This window comes from Oncorhynchus mykiss, chromosome 12, assembly GCF_057628025.1.
Source record: "Oncorhynchus mykiss isolate SJ-2025 chromosome 12, ASM5762802v1, whole genome shotgun sequence".
In the NCBI taxonomy this organism is placed as follows: Eukaryota; Metazoa; Chordata; class Actinopteri; order Salmoniformes; family Salmonidae; genus Oncorhynchus; species Oncorhynchus mykiss.
In genome coordinates, this window is record NC_143033.1 from 36,110,743 (window position 1) to 36,126,710 (window position 15,968).

General features: G+C 41.7%; 1 protein-coding gene across 2 annotated transcripts; it reads right to left on the reverse strand.

The window, feature by feature from the left end:
- Nucleotides 1-6,716: 6,716 nt before the first annotated feature.
- LOC110537510 (microfibrillar-associated protein 3-like) lies at nucleotides 6,717-13,354 on the reverse strand. 2 transcript variants are annotated; one of them, XM_021623603.3, is made up of 4 exons: nucleotides 13,243-13,354; nucleotides 11,689-11,874; nucleotides 10,692-11,023; nucleotides 8,795-10,569 (listed from the first exon to the last, which is right to left on the reverse strand). In XM_021623603.3, exons 3-4 carry the CDS (start codon nucleotides 10,969-10,971, stop codon nucleotides 9,794-9,796), a joined length of 1,056 nt encoding a protein of 351 aa, XP_021479278.1. In that variant the 5' UTR covers nucleotides 10,972-11,023; nucleotides 11,689-11,874; nucleotides 13,243-13,354; the 3' UTR covers nucleotides 8,795-9,793. The 2 variants fall into 2 exon arrangements, with proteins under 2 accessions (XP_090048506.1, XP_021479278.1); XM_090192380.1 differs by lacking the exon at nucleotides 13,243-13,354 and having other exon boundaries at nucleotides 6,717-10,569; nucleotides 11,481-11,746.
- Between the last annotated feature and the right edge of the window lie 2,614 nt (nucleotides 13,355-15,968).

A 15,968-nucleotide genomic window follows, 5' to 3' on the forward strand; every position in this document is an offset into this window, starting at 1 on the left:
TTGACTGCACAATATGGCGGATATCTGTTTGGCTGTTTTGGTCTCTGAGCGCCGTACTCAGATTATTGCATGGTGTGCTTTTTCGGTAAAACTTTTTTGAAATCTGACGCATTAAGGAGAAGTTTATCTAAAGTTCCATGCATAACACTTGTATTTTCATCAACATTTATGATGAGTATTTCTGTAAATTGATGTGGCTCTCTGCAAAATCACCGGATGTTTTGGAACTGCTGAACGTAACGCGCCAATGTAATCTCTGATTTTTTTATATAAATATGAACTTTATCAAACAAAACATACATGTATTGTGTAACATGACGTCCTATGAGTGTCATCTGATGAAGATCATCAAAGGTTAGTGATTCATTTTATCTCTGTGCTTTTTGTGACTCCTCTCTTTGGCTGGAAAAATGGCAGTGTTTTTCTGTGACTTGGCTCTGACCTAACATAATTGTTTTGTTTGCTTTCGTCATAAAGCCTTTATGAAATCGGACACTGTGGCTGGATTAACGAGAAGTGTATCTTTAAAATGGTGTAAAATACTTGTATGCTTGAGGAATTGTAATTGTGAGATGTCTGTTGTTTTGAATTTGGCGCCCTGCACTTTCACTGGCTTTTGTTGAAGTGGGACGCTACCATCCCAAATGTCCCAGAGAGGTTAAAGCCTTCCCCAACCAGAAACCGTGGATTGATGGCAGCATTCGCGCATAACTGAAAGGCAATCAAACAAGCTAAGCGTCAGTATAGAGACAAAGTAGAGTCGGCTCAGACATGAGAGGTATGTGGCAGGGTCTACAGTCAATCACAAACTTCAAAAAGAAAACCAGCACCGGTCTGCTGTTCCCACATGCTTCAAGAGGGCCACCATTGTTCCTGTTCCCAAGAAAGCTAAGGTAACTGAGCTAATTGACTATCGCCCCGTAGCACTCACTTCCATCATCATGAAGTGCTTTGAGAGACTAGTCAAGGACCATATCACCTCCACCCTACCTGACACCCTAGACCCACTCCAATTTGCTTACCATATAGGTCCACAAACGACGCAATCGCAATCACACTGCCATAACCCATCTGGACAAGAGGAATAACTATGTAAGAATGCTGTTCATCGACTACAGCTCAGCATTTAACACCATAGTACCCTCCAAACTCGCCATTAAGCTCGAGACCCTGGGTCTCAACCCCACCCTGTGCAGCTGGGTCCTGGACTTCCTGACCTCATACTCAATATCAACAAAACAAAGGAGATGATCGTGGACTTCAGGAAACAGCAGAGGGAACAGCCCCCTATTCACATCGACAGGAGGATAGTGGAGAAGGTGGAAAGTTAAGTTCCTCGGTGTACACATCACGGACAAACTAAAATGGTCCACCCACACAGACAGCGTGGTGAAGAAGGTGCAGCAGCGCCTCTTCAACCTCAGGAGGCTGAAGATATTCGGCTTGTCACCAAAAACATTCACACATTTTTACAGATGCACAATCGTGAGCATCCTGTCGGGCTGTATCACCCACCGCCTGGTACAGCAACTGCTCCGCCCAAAACCTTAAGGCTCTCCAGAGGGTAGTGAGGTCTGCACAATGCATCACCGGGGACAAACTACCTGCACTCCAAGACACCAACACCACCCGATGTCACAGGAAGGCCAAAAAGATCATCAAGGACAACAACCACCCGAGCCACTGCCTGTTCACCCCGCTATCATCCAGAAGGCGAGGTCAGTACAGTTGCATCAAAGCGGGGACCGAGAGACTGAAAAACAGCTTCTATCTCAAGGCCATCAGACTGTTAAACAGCCATCACTAACATTTATTGGCTGCTGCCAACATACTGACTCATCGCTAGCCACTTTAATAATAAAAAAGGGGATGTAATAAATGTATCACTAGCCACTTTAAACAATGCCACTTTATAAAATGTTACATACCCTACATTACTCATCTCATATGTATAGTCATGGCCAAAAGTTTTGAGAATGACATAATATACATTTTCACAAAATCTGCTGCGTCAGTTGGTATGATGGCCATTTGCATATACTCCAGAATGTTATGAAGTGTGACCAGATTAATTGCAATTAATTGCAGTCCCTCTTTGCCATTCAAATGAACTGAATCCCCAAAAAACAATTTCCACTGCATTTCAGCCCTGCCAAAAAAGGACCAGCTGACATCATGTCAGTGATTCTCTCGTTAACACAGGTGTGAGTGTTGACGAGGACAAGGCTGGAGATCATTCTGTCATGCTGATTGAGTTCGAATAACAGACTGGAAGCTTCAAAAGGAGGGTGGTGCTTGGAATCATTGTTCTTCCTCCGTCAGCCATGGTTACCTGCAAGGAAACATGTCCTGTCATCATTGCTTTGCACAAAAAGGGCTTACAGGCAAGGATATTGCTGCCAGTAAGATTGCACCTAAATCAACCATTTATCGGATCACCAAGAACTTCAAGGAGAGCGGTTCAATTGTTGTGAAGAAGGCTTCAGGGCACACAAGAAAATCCAGCAAGCGCCAGGACCGTCTCCTAAAGTTGATTCAGCTGCAGGATCGAGGCACCACCAGTACAGAGCTTGTTCAGGAATGGCAGCAGGCAGGTGTGAGTGCATCTGCACGCACAGATGAGGCGAAGACTTTTGGAGGATGACCTGGTGTCAAGAAGGGCAGCAAAGAAGCCACTTCTCTCCAGGAAAAACATCAGGGACAGACTGATATTCTGCAAAAGGTACAGGGATTGGACTGCTGAGGACTGGGGTAGAGTCATTTTCTCTGATGAATCCCCTTTCCGATTGTTTGGGGCATCCGGAAAAAAGCTTGTCCGGAGAAGACAAGGTGAGCGCTACCACCAGTCCTGTGTCATGCCAACAGTAAAGCATCCTGAGACCATTCATGTGTGGGGTTGCTTCTCAGCCAAGGGAGTGGGCTCACTCACTCACAATTTTGCCTAAGAACAAAGCCATGAATAAAGAATGGTACCAACACATCCTCAGAGAGCAACTTCTCCCAACCATCCAGGAACAGTTTGGTGACGAACAATGCCTTTTCCAGCATGATGGAGCACCTTGCCATAAGGCAAAAGTGATAGCTAAGAGGCTCGGGGAACAAAACATTGATATTTGGGTCCATGGCCAGGAAACTCCCCAGACCTTAATCCCATTGAGAACTTGTGGTCAATCCTCAAGAGACAGGTGGACAAACAAAACCACACAAATTCTGACAAACTCCAAGCATTGATTATGCAAGAATGGGCTGCCCAGAAGTTAATGGACAGCATGCCAGGGCGGATTGCAGAGGTCTTGAAAAAGAAGGATCAACACTGCAAATACTGACTCTTTGCATCAACTTCATGTAATTGTCAATAAAAGCTTCTGACACTTATGAAATGCTATCTAAAGACACTGAGGCAGCAGACTGTGAAAATTAATATTTGTCATTCTCAAAACTTTTGGCCACGACTGTATATCCTGTACTCTCTACCATCTACTGCATCTTACCTACGTCGTTCGGCCATCGCTCATCCATGTATTTTTATGTACAGATTCTTATGAATTCCTTTACACTTGTGTGTATCAGGTAGTTGTTGTGAAATTGTTAGATTACTTGTTAGAACTAGAAGCACAAGCATTTCGCTACACTCGCATTAACATCTGCTAACCATGTGTATGTGACAAATAAAATTTGATTTCTCAGAACAAGAATAGACTGACGAGTTTCAGAAGAAAGTCTTTGTTTCTGGCCAATTCGAGGCTGTAATCGAACCCACAAATGCTGATGCTCCAGATACTCAACTGGTCTAAAGGACAGTTTTATTGCTTCTTTAATCTGCACAACAGTTTTCAGCTGTGCTAACATTATTGCAAAATGGTTTTCTAATGATCAATTAGCCTTTTAAAATGATAAACTTGGATTAGCTAACACAATGTGCCATTGAAACACAGGAGTGATGGTTGCTGATAATGGGCCTCTGTACGCCTATGTAGATCTTCCATTTTAAAAAATCAGCCATTTCCAGCTACAATAGTAATTTACAACATTAACAATGTCTACACTCTATTTCTGATCAATTTTATGTTATTTTAATGGACAAAAAAATGTGCTTTTCTTTCAAAAACAAGGACATTTCTAAGTGACCCCAAACTTTTGAACGGTAGTGTAAGTGTGTACCACTCTAGGGACACAGCACACTGTCACACAAGTACACTTAGACATGGACTCTTGAGGAATGAGGAACTCAAATTATGTGCAAAAAGGATTTTGAGGAAGCACACTTTCTTTTTGCTCTCTGGCCTCTTTAATTTTCAAACCCTGTCTTCATGTTCCATTCATCTCCATCTTCTCTGTGTGAGTCCTGTGAAGGCTCACAGTGCTGCCTTGTTGTGGAGTGCTGCCTACTTCTACAGATACTTCAGCTGTGGTGCTGCTGAGTGCATTTCAAGTCACCGATCAGGTGCAACAGTGTTTTTCTCTATTTCACATAAAACACACTCGTATGTGCATGTATGCACACATACGTGATTGCATTTTCACACACACAAGCACTCACGTGTGCACATAGTACATGTGCGCACACACACAGAGAGAGAGAGAGAGATCTGCATTTTCCCAGACTGTTGTCTTTTGGCCTTGCTCTGTTTTCCTCTCCGTCTCTCCCGCTCTGTGCAGTCACAAATACTTAAGGTTCGGTGCATAAAGGAATGAGTTGTTGTTGCCTTATTTGTTTTGTACTCTCCCTGTGTATTATGCTGCTGTAGAGAGGAATGGGAAAAGCCTTTGATGCTCCGTTGCCTAGCAGATGCTTTCAGTTTGCTTACTGAATCTCTATACTGAGCCCTCTCATTCTCCTTGGCATGACATGGGCTATTGACTGCCACTGCAGATGGGATAACAGGGGCCTGTGCTTCCAAATACCGTTAGAGGATGGAAATAACTTCGACATTCCACACACATACTGCGCGTGATGCAACAGAGGGACCACTCCAAGACCCAGTTCAACAGCACCAAAAAAAAACAACTCTTGGAAATCTCACAGAGACAGAGAATGAAAGAAACTTGCAGTTTAGTTACTAGATATATTGGGCTCTTGGCCAAACAGGGTGAATATTTTGCAAGTCATTTGGCATGGCATGGAACAAAAGAATGCAATTACCACGCAACTTTGGGAAACAGACACTTTGGCTAACCTAAAAACGATTCTGATATACAATGGACTCCTTAAGTGCTATTGTTGTTGAATTTGTGCTGTAAATGGGGCATGCAGAAATATAATATATTGAAGTGGAACTAGTGAACACTGAACTGTAGTGCTAATGTTATAACTGGCTAAGAAATGTGTCACTCTTTCACATAATAGACTTAACATCTTCTACCTGTCTCCGACAACAAGATGGAGGAAGCAACTGTTCAATAAATCTTTCATGAGTTTCATTACTGCATATTTCGTAGGGAGCCTGTCACTCTATAAATCAGCAAAGACAGCCCAATTCATCTCTGAAGTTCAGAGCTAAAAAGTGGAGCAGTGCAGTCAGACCAACTCATCTAGCATATTGTCTTATTGCAACTAAGAGAACCCAGTTATTACTATGAGCAAAATCAAAACACCAGTAGAATCTTGTTATCTTATCTATTGTGGTGTGAAATTCACTTTTAAAGCTATTGGAAGACGGAACAACAGGAACAATAGATAACAGCTCAAGAATATCAGTGAATTAAATTGGGTTATGATAAATAGCAGAGAATAGTTACTGAAACACACTTCCATAAGGCTTGCCTTATAACTCCTGTAAATCGTCAGAATGTGATGAAACTGAAATTATACTACAATCAACAAGATTGTAAGCATGTCTTTGATAGTTTGATGAATATGGTTGCTTCATTACTATGCCCTGTTGTTTTCTTGTATACAGTTACTATTGACATCGAGAAAGGACGCCCTATGTTGAATACAGTAAATGTCACTTGCACCACTAAAAATTGTAAATTAACACAGTGACCATACGAGAGGTGCGTTCAACAAGGCTTCCGTTTGCAAACAGTCGTAGCGAACTATTCTTGTTCACAGTTTGTTGATCATTTTATTAACACAAACATTCCAGTTTGTTATTTTTAGCAACACTTTCTGGTAAAACGAAGGATAGACCATGTCAAATGTTGATTTTAGCTGCAGCTTCTGCAATAATCAGTGACTTTTTAGACCTTGGTACTGATGTCACGGAGTGGCTACCGATTTTAATGTGTGTATCGACAAGAAAAAGTGAGCAGCCGATTGGAAGAGATTCGAGTGTTTTGTGGAGGAGGAAGTCATCCCTTGTTACAACGACTTTGCCTTTTTCGCTCATTTTAGGATGAGCTGAGAAACCTTTCAGGTAATTTGCATGTCTAGACGGTCTCGGTGTTTTGATTAAAGTAACCTAAATAAAGATGTCTAAAACATTCCCAATGATGTACCTGGCTAATATTATCTATAAGGAAGCACGAATGCAACCCAACCGCTTAGTTAATTGACCAACCAGACAGCTGGGTGGGTGGGGTGTACAGTCAACCAACCAGACAGCTGGGGTGTGACAGCTGATATAATCAATCAATCAATCGGTTATGTACATTAAGTATATTATTTATAAGGCCCCTTATCTATCAACAGTTGCACAAAGGGCAAATACCCGAATTCAAATGTAAAAATGTTCAAGTACAATGTAAAACAAAAAGGTACAATGTAGCCAACATTGTGAACAGAAAGCCTTTAATGAACACTACACCATTGTATCATTGCTAATTGCCTCTGTCTTACACACAGAACAACGGCAGGACTCTTAAAATGACTAAATCTAATTTTGCTTTGTTTTTCAGATATTGTGTGAGGAACTCAACCCTCTGGTTCCATACAGAGGAAAACTACTGGATTACTGGATTGGCTTCCATTCTATTAGTCTTACTCTGACTTACAAGGCCTGGTGTGATAACACGCGTCTTATCTCTTGGCTGGTACATATGACTATAATGCTTCTATTAGGCTGGTTCAGTCGTGTGCTAATACGCTGCTCTTTATCGTGACCTATTTTCGCAAATACAGTATATTCCAGATAAGAGTTAGATAAAAGCCATCGCAGGGGGAAAAAAGGTTTTTTTTCAATCATGGCAGGATTTAATTAAAATATTTTGGGTTAATTTCAGTTTCAGGCTCATATCTCTTTTTCCCTTTCATGCTGTCTGATGTTCATCTCTCATGTAATCCAGAGAATTGGTAGCAATTTGCAGACAGAAACTAGTGTAGGCGAAGTGCATAATGTTTTAGAAATGGCTGTGAGGTCAGTCACCCCACACAAAACCGACTGTTTCAAATGGATTGACAGCTGGAATGGTCCAGACCAAACAGTTTTAAAGATTTTGTTGAAGCTGTTCAAGGCTCAGATGTCAGAGTTCATTGGGAGGAAAGAAATAGCTTCAGGGCTTTTTCTACTCACGTCTCTTTCTCAAAACATCTCTTTCTCAACTTAAGCAGTTAATATCAACATATGAGATTATCCATTCCATCTGCTGAAGTCAGAGGATTTCCATTCCATTCCTGCCACCCGTACCCAGAATAATCACTAGATTATATATTATTGCATTGTTTCGATGCCTGAATAAATAACACATGGGTAAAGCACTGCTGGGGTTCATTACAATGATGCTGGCAGCCAATCTTTACTCAGAAGTTTCTGTGATTTGCAAAGGAAGTAAAAAATCTGTACCTAAATCTGTATTTATTACTATTTTTAAACACTTCATTTGTGAGCTCTGCAAGTTAGACTTCAAGGTCTACAATTCCAAACATTAAAAAGCAGGTTATAATGAGTTGGCACCCAATGTTTTCACCCTGATAATAATCAATTGTTTTGGACTGGGCCAATGAATCACTGTAGGTAAACACGCAAACACACACCCCAAAACACACAAGCACACACCTTTGGACCAACAGCAGTGAGAAATTGAGCTAATCTTCCACTGTTGAAGTGCAATTGTTCAAAGTCCTTCAGTAAGATAAGAGTGCCAGAGAAGCACTACTCATTCAGCCAACTCATACTTTGTTCTATACTTGAGGCTGATGTAGGAATTAAGTCATTAGCATATTACTCATATTTGGTCAAATTCAATGAATCAGCCCTCAAACACACACTGAAAAAAGAAGAGGTAGGAAGAGCATCACACTGTCTGTCCCTGTACTAGTTTGTCCCCATAGTGATCACTGTTTACTTCCCTGAAGCCAAGTAAGTTACAGTCTGACTGCCATTTAAAATTAAATTAGAATATATTCAGGTTAACAATGTATAGTCATTTCTATAATACAAACCTGTTTTACAGGTAGACAAGTATTGGTCATGTATGTAGAGCACATGCCATTAGGTGTGACTAATGAGGGATAATGAGATGTTTATTCAACCTTAGTATCAACTGGCCTTATAGTTATCCAATATAACCTTTAAACTGACAAAGTAGTATTTTTATTGTTCTACCTCAGAGACCAAACAGTTGGCTCTGTAAAAGTTGTGCAACACCCCCACCAACTGGAAAGATAGCAGAATTACACCAAGTGGTGGAAAAAGTACCCAATGGTCATACTTGAGTAAATTATACCTTAGAGAGACTCGTAAAAGTGAAAGTCACCCAGTCAAATCCTACTTGAATAAAAGTCTAAAAGTATTTGCTTTTAAATATACTTAAGTATCAAAAGGAAATGTTATTGCTAAAATATACTTGAGTATAAAAAGTAAAAGTATGAATCATTTCAAATTCCTTATATTAAATTAACCAGACGGCAACATTTCCTTGTTTTTTTAATTTACGGAGAGCTAGGGGCACGCACCAACACTCATACATAATTTACAAACGAAGCATGTGCTTTGTGAATCCGCCAGATCAGAGACAGTAGGGATGACCGGGTATGCTCTCTTGATAAGTGTCTAATTAGACAATTTTCCTGTCCTGCTAAGCATTCAAAACATAACGAGTACTTTTGGGTGTCAGGGAAAACATATGGAGTAAAAAGTACATCATTTTCTTTAGGAATGTAGTAAAGTAAACGTTTTTAAAAGTATAAATAGTAAAGTACAGATACCCCCAAAAACTAATTAAGTAGTACTTAAGTATTTTTTACTTAAGTACTTTATACCACTGATTACACCCATTACCCCGAGTAAAATTGTACTTAATTTGCTAGATTGCCTTGTGCAACCCATATTCCAAGTGATTTTAAAAATAACAACATGTTATTTGTTTAGATACAAAATTCAAAAAGGCACATCTGAGCCACCTCTGTTGCAGGTGCACGGAAGAATCCTGCACACTATTAGTATCACTAGTATCACTAGTGATACTAGTGAAACCTGCAAACCTGCACACTACTAGTATCACTGCTCTTTATTAAGCTTTACATCTCGGCCTCAAGGCCTTCGTCAGAGCTTTTTGAAGGCTGATACATCAAGCTTAATAAAGAGCAGTGATACTAGCAAGAGCAGTGTGCAGGTTTCTTATTTTTTCTAATGTGTTAAGTTACAAACACACAAGCAAACAACCAAATCAATCCTTCATTTAAACTGAGGCAAGTAGTGAAGTAAATACCATATACCAATACCACTGCTATCAGGGCTTATCTCATCTCTGAAACATCTTTAGGTTTCATCCAATGTATTTTCTCTATGAAATAGAGGCAGTAGCATCCTAAACACAGAATACCTCTCAACTCCCACCATCTGAGCAGCCCTTTGCTTTTGACCTCACAACTAACTGGAAAATATTAGTTGTAAAGACCTGACTCGCACAACTAAATGCAACTTTCATAAGCCACACTCCCACTGGAGCATGGCCCCAGCATGGGTACAGACACCTCATCCCCTTCAGCCCACTTCTCATCCTCACACTTGGACATAGGGTGTACAGACACCTCAATGTCCAGGCTGTTTTCAATGGTACCATCAACATCATCCTCTCTGCCATGTGCTGCTGGACCCTGCTGCTCTGCTGACATCTGGACCTCACAGGTTTTACCTCTCCCCTCTGGGTTGGCTGGCTCTATAGCTTTCTGGATGCTTGTCGCCCCCACCGAGGTGTGCACCGTCTCCATAACCTCCTCCACAAAGGCCCTGCAACTGAGGATGGTCTGGGGAAGTGGCACACTGCGGGCCAGCTCCTCCATGTGGCGGGCAAACTCCATGGTCTTGAGCTGGGTGACCTTGGCCCACTCCATGGTCTTGGCTGAGGTGATGATGGGGATGCGCTTGGCTATCTCGTAGGCCTTCTGGAGCTTCTCAGCTCCCTCGGTGCGGAAGAACTCGTTGATGGCCTTCTCCGTTTTCTTCAGGTGACTGCTGACCATGCAGAGGCGCGTGACATTGAGGATCATGGTGATGGTGAAGGCGATGAGACACACAATGACGTAGTACAGGCCCAGGCCGCTGTGGACGTAGGCCACCCGTAAGGTGATGGTGTAGTTGGAGGTCCCTGCCGAGCTGGAGGCTATGCAGGTGTATCGGCCTCGGTCTTCAAAACTGACCGTTGTGATATTTAAAACGCCCTTGTCCTGAATCAGCCATTTCCCACCTTCCGGAAAGAAATCAAAAGTTAGTTAAACCTGCTTTTAATAATACAATGTAAAACAATTAATCAGATGTTGTAAAGGTTTCAGGTAACTAAAAGTTGATAGAGTTGGCTGTATGTATTACCTCCCTCTTCCGCATCCAGAACGTGCCCTTTGGAATTGTACCACTGAATGTAATCTGGCTTTCCAGTGACATTGCACTCAATCAGAGTGCTGGCTCCCTCTTTCACTATGATATCCCGGAGAGTAGGTAAACTGGCAAGGTAGTGGATGGATACCAGAGAACGGTTCTGTTTTCCATCTTTTGTCATTTCTTCTGCATGTCCAGAGGCAAAGAGTTGTGTGATGATCATGCACACACACTTTGTAATCAGTGTGTAGCTGTGTGCTTGTGTATGTGACATGTTGGGGAGCAGTACAATCTTCAGTTCACATCAAGGGAAAGTTCTCTAAAACCTGTAGAACAGGAGTGTGGGAGGGGGGGGGGGGGGGGGGGTGAACAGGTGTCGAGGTAAAAGCTATTGCAGCCAGTCAACATTTCAATCACAGCCAACCAAAAATATATACATACACTGAGTATACAAAACATTAGGAACACCTGCTCTTTCCATGATAGACTGAAAGCTATGATCACTTATCGATGTCACTTGTTAAATCCAATTCAATCAGTGTAAATGGTAGGGAGGAGACAGATTAAATAAGTATTTTTAAGCCTTGAGACAATTAAGAAATGGATTGTGTCTGTGTGCCATTCAGAGGGTGAATGGGCAAGACAAAATATTTAAGTGCCTTTGTTTGGTATACTTAGTGTAGTTGATCTACATCATAGCCAATTATGGATCATAAATGTTTAAAAACAGTGGAAGAAAATAAAACGAGCAAATATGCATAAAGTAATCAACAACTATGATACCTGTAGTAAGGTACGTCAGCAGGTAGCTAACTAGCTAGCAAATGTCAGCTACACCTGTTGTTCAGTTAGCAAGCAAAAATGCCCTGATGGAGAATAATAACAGAACACTAGATGCCACAAAACATCTTAGATAAAATAATACAATTCATAACTACAGCAGCCAACAAAAATAAAACGAACAATAGCCATAGATTTGTTCTTTATCTACCTTCATGCACACAAACAGCAGCAACTGGTGACTTCCGCATTCAGCAGTGGGCGTGGTCAAAATCTGAAGAAACCAACCTTGCGCCAAAGATGTTCTCGTCTATCCGTCGTTGCGCTCTTTTCTTCTTCGATGAGGTTAAACGGCAGTTGGAAGCCATTCAATGTTGCATTACTGCCATCTATTAGACTGGAGTACAATTCCCTTATACTTTGCTTGAACAAAATAAATAAACAAATACCCTACCATCTTACACTACACTCACAAAAAAATAAAACCCTGTAATAATAAAAAGTAACGCCACCCGCTAATTATAATCCACTATTTAAATATATTTAGTCCTACCTCAGGCAAACAACCTGAACCTGGGACACCACCACTTATTTTTTATATTTTTAACACACCCTGTAACTCTGATGTCAAGTCTCGCACACCCAAATACCTCTCTGCAGCTGCCACCTCAACAATTTTCCATGACTTACATTCCATCCATGCAGTACAGTTAATAAACATTGCTATAAATGCTAAAAATCCAATCTGAATGAAACATATCACTTGTTGGCCTATCCCTGTTTACTGGTACAGATCTACTACTCACACCACTCCTCTTAGATAAAAGGGAAGGATCTCAGGATCCTTCCCCCTTGACCCATCTTCCTCTACTTTCTTCACTGCCTCAGCATATGACAACTTCTGGAAACCTCAACCTGCCTCTCTTGCACCGGACATTTCTGATCCCCAGCCCCGTGGGCACCCTCACAATTAACACCTACCACTACTTTCCCCGAATATGTATTCGGCAAAAAAGCTCGTACAGGATAACTTATATATACTAACATCACTTTGTCGGGCAAAGACTCATTAAAACTCAAAAGAACAAACAATGACTGTTTCACCACTCACGCCACCCTGCCTGTGCCGCACCAAACGACGAGCATCACAAACACTGGGAATCTTCCCCTTCAGTTGGTCAACTTTTACTGCTACCCAGTAATCACTCCTTTCAATGGCACCCTTTTCTTGAGAGTAAAACAATTCACAACTCTTGTCCCCATTCATTTAACATGGAGCGCCTGCTCCCTCTGACCAGCAGAAACACAAACAATTATCACAAGACCACTTCTGGTTACCCTCACCAACTCCACAGCACCCAACTATGTTTTCACCCACCCCAAAACCACAAATAGATCAGCCAAAAGGCAAGGGTCCACTTTTTTCCAAAAACTTCACTACTACTACTGCCACAGACTCATCTTTTTCCTGACCCACGGTGCAAGGCTCGGGCTCAAAGAACTTCACCACACCTACCATCTCAGATACTTTGCCCTCATTCACTTAAATTTCCCCTCCTGTCTTTAGCTCACTCTGCTTACACTTTCTACCATTCTTCTTTAACAAACCATCTCCTTTTTCCCCACCATTTTTAACCGGCTCAAGCTCACCCGCTCTCTCTCTCGCTCTCTTTGACCTCCTCTGCCTCTCTTTTCCCCTCCATTCCTCCTCCGTATTCCAAGTATACATCTCCTTATGATAATACTGCATACATCTTATTCTTACCTTCTCAAGGGATGCCATTTAACCGGCTGTCACAATCTCCATACAATCAGCACTGTATCTCTCTCCAGCAATAATCTTCTTCTTCTTTAAGTTTTATTGGCGAATCACAACCAACCGACAGGTGCATACACCGCCACCTACTGTACTGGAGTGTGAGGCCAGTCATGACCTGTCTACAGTGTATTCTCTTAACTAACCCTAAATTAATAATTACCTACAAACCTCAGAACTCCCATCACCCCCACCCAAAATACCACCCACTCCCATTCCGTCCAACCTCTCTGACTCTGTCAAACAACCTGTCCCTTTCTACGTCAAACATTTCACAAAATAATAATACATGTTCAACCATTACACATTCCAGTACCATGTTTCCCTATCAATTTCAAAGATAAATTAAATTTGGTAAACCCTAACCTCAATCCTACACAACATAACCTCCTCCCTTCTGTTCCCATTATATGACACCATCTCCCGTATAGATTTTCTTACACTATAAAAATGACAGAACTGTGCGCTTTCGTTTTCACTTTGGTTATTTTTGTTTGAGTGTTTAAAAAAAATAAATAATCATGAACACTATCCACGCTGCACGTTGGTCCACTCCTTTCGGCAAGAGCCGCTACATAGTCAGGCTATTGTTTGTCAAATCCAGAATAAATATAGATCTTCATGTGTATCAAATCTGTAGGCGATTGTGGGTTAAATCAATGACAAACAGCTGAAATGTTCAGGCTTCATGATCTGTGATCAAAACAGGCTGGGGTGTTTTCGGTTCTGTTTAGGCGTCTGCGTCTGTTTAGGCGGTTATGCGTAAGAACGCAACTGCACTGAAATGAATAGCCTGTCTCAATGCGATTATCCTGAATAAAAAGGTGTTCGGTTTATGGATAGACCAATACCGATTCTATCTTTTTGGTATTTTGTGGTAGGCTTAGCCTTCCACAAATATTCTAAATTGCGGAGCATTTAATAAAGCAAACACATTTCCCTGTGATGTTGAGGCTGAGCAAGCGTTTCGATAGGCTAGTAGACTATACGGATATAATCGTGGAGTTAATAATTGTTATAGCCTAGAGTATACCGTTATTTTTTGTAAGGCTAAGCAAACAAGGGTGGCATATGCTTTTTGCCAATCTCTATATCAAGGGTTAGGCCTATATCCTCACATACCCCCCCAATTCAAGCCCTGATAAGACATCTCCATGGAAATGTATAGCATAAGGATTGCATGGTGACAGTGAATGTGTCTGTTAAACCGGCAAACTTGTGGTAAACTGGGAACTCTGGCGAAAAAACGAGGACGAATCAAACACAGAGGAAGACTGAAGTCGGAAGTCAGAGATTGCAGAGTTCCGAGTTGTTTTGAATGTGCCACTAGAGACCTAGGCTACCTCTTATTACTGAATAGGGCTACCTCCAACAAATAATTTTCATTGATTTGAGAAAGAGACATATATACACAGTAATGGTGGATGGCTGCAAATTAACAAGCCTAATCATTTTTGTTTGAGGTGATATGACTGTTTTAGCTAAATCGACAAATGATTATTTTGGCAATTACATTTTTTTTTTCACAAAATCATTTACATGTAGACGTTTGTAAGGCATTCATGGTGAAATCTTTAATAATAAACTAAAGAAACACTTAAACTAACATGTGAAAGTGTAAGGAGAGGGAGCTGAAGACAGGAGGAGAAATTTAAGTGAATGAGGGTGAAGTATCTGAGGTGGCAGATATGGTGAAGTTTTCGGAGACTGAGGTATGCACTGTGAGAATCAGAAAGAATATGAGTTTGTGACAGTAGGAGTGATGTTTATGGAAAAAGTGGACTCTTGCCTTTTGTCTGATCCATTTGTGGTTTCACGTGGGTGTAAAAAGAGTGGGGTAATGTGGAATCGGTGAGGGTAACCAGAAGTGGTCTAGTGATAATTGTTTGTGTTTCTGTTGGTCAGAGGCAGAATGTGCTAGGGGAAGTAAAACGAATGGGGGCAAGAAAAGTGAATTGTTTCGCACTCAAGAAAAGGGCACCAATGAAAGGAGTGATTACTGGGGTAGCAGTAAATATAAAAGTTGACCAGCTGAGGTGAAAGATTTGTGGTGTATGTGATGCTCGTCGTTTGATGCGACACAGACAGGGTGGCGAGAGTGGGGAGTTTTGATGTTGAGTCTGCCAGACAAAGTGAAGTTAGAATATATAAATTGGGCCTCCCAGGTGGCGCACTGCATCGCAGCGCTAGCTGTGCCACCAGAGATTCTGGGTTCACGCCCAGGCTCTGTCGCAGCCGGCCGCGACTGGGAGGTCCATGGGGCGACGCACAATTGGCCTAGCGTCGTCCGGGTTAGGGAGGGTTTGGCCGGTAGGGATGTCATTGTCTTATCGCGCACCAGTGACTCCTGTGGCGGGCTAACCTAGGTCGCCAGGTGCACGGTGTTTCCTCCGACACATTGGCTTCCGGGTTGGATGAGCGCTGTGTTAAGAAGCAGTGCGGCTTGGTTGGGTTGTGTTTCGGAGGACGCATGACTTTCGACCTTCGTCTCTCCGAGCCCGTACGGGAGATGTAGCGATGAGACAAGATAGTAACTACTAATAATTGGGGAGAAAAAGGGGGGTCAAAATTCAAATAAAAAAAATAATAAAATAAAAATAATATATAAGTTATCCTGTACGAGCTTATGTGCCGAATACATTACGAGGTTACAGGTGTCAAGCTTATGGGCGTGT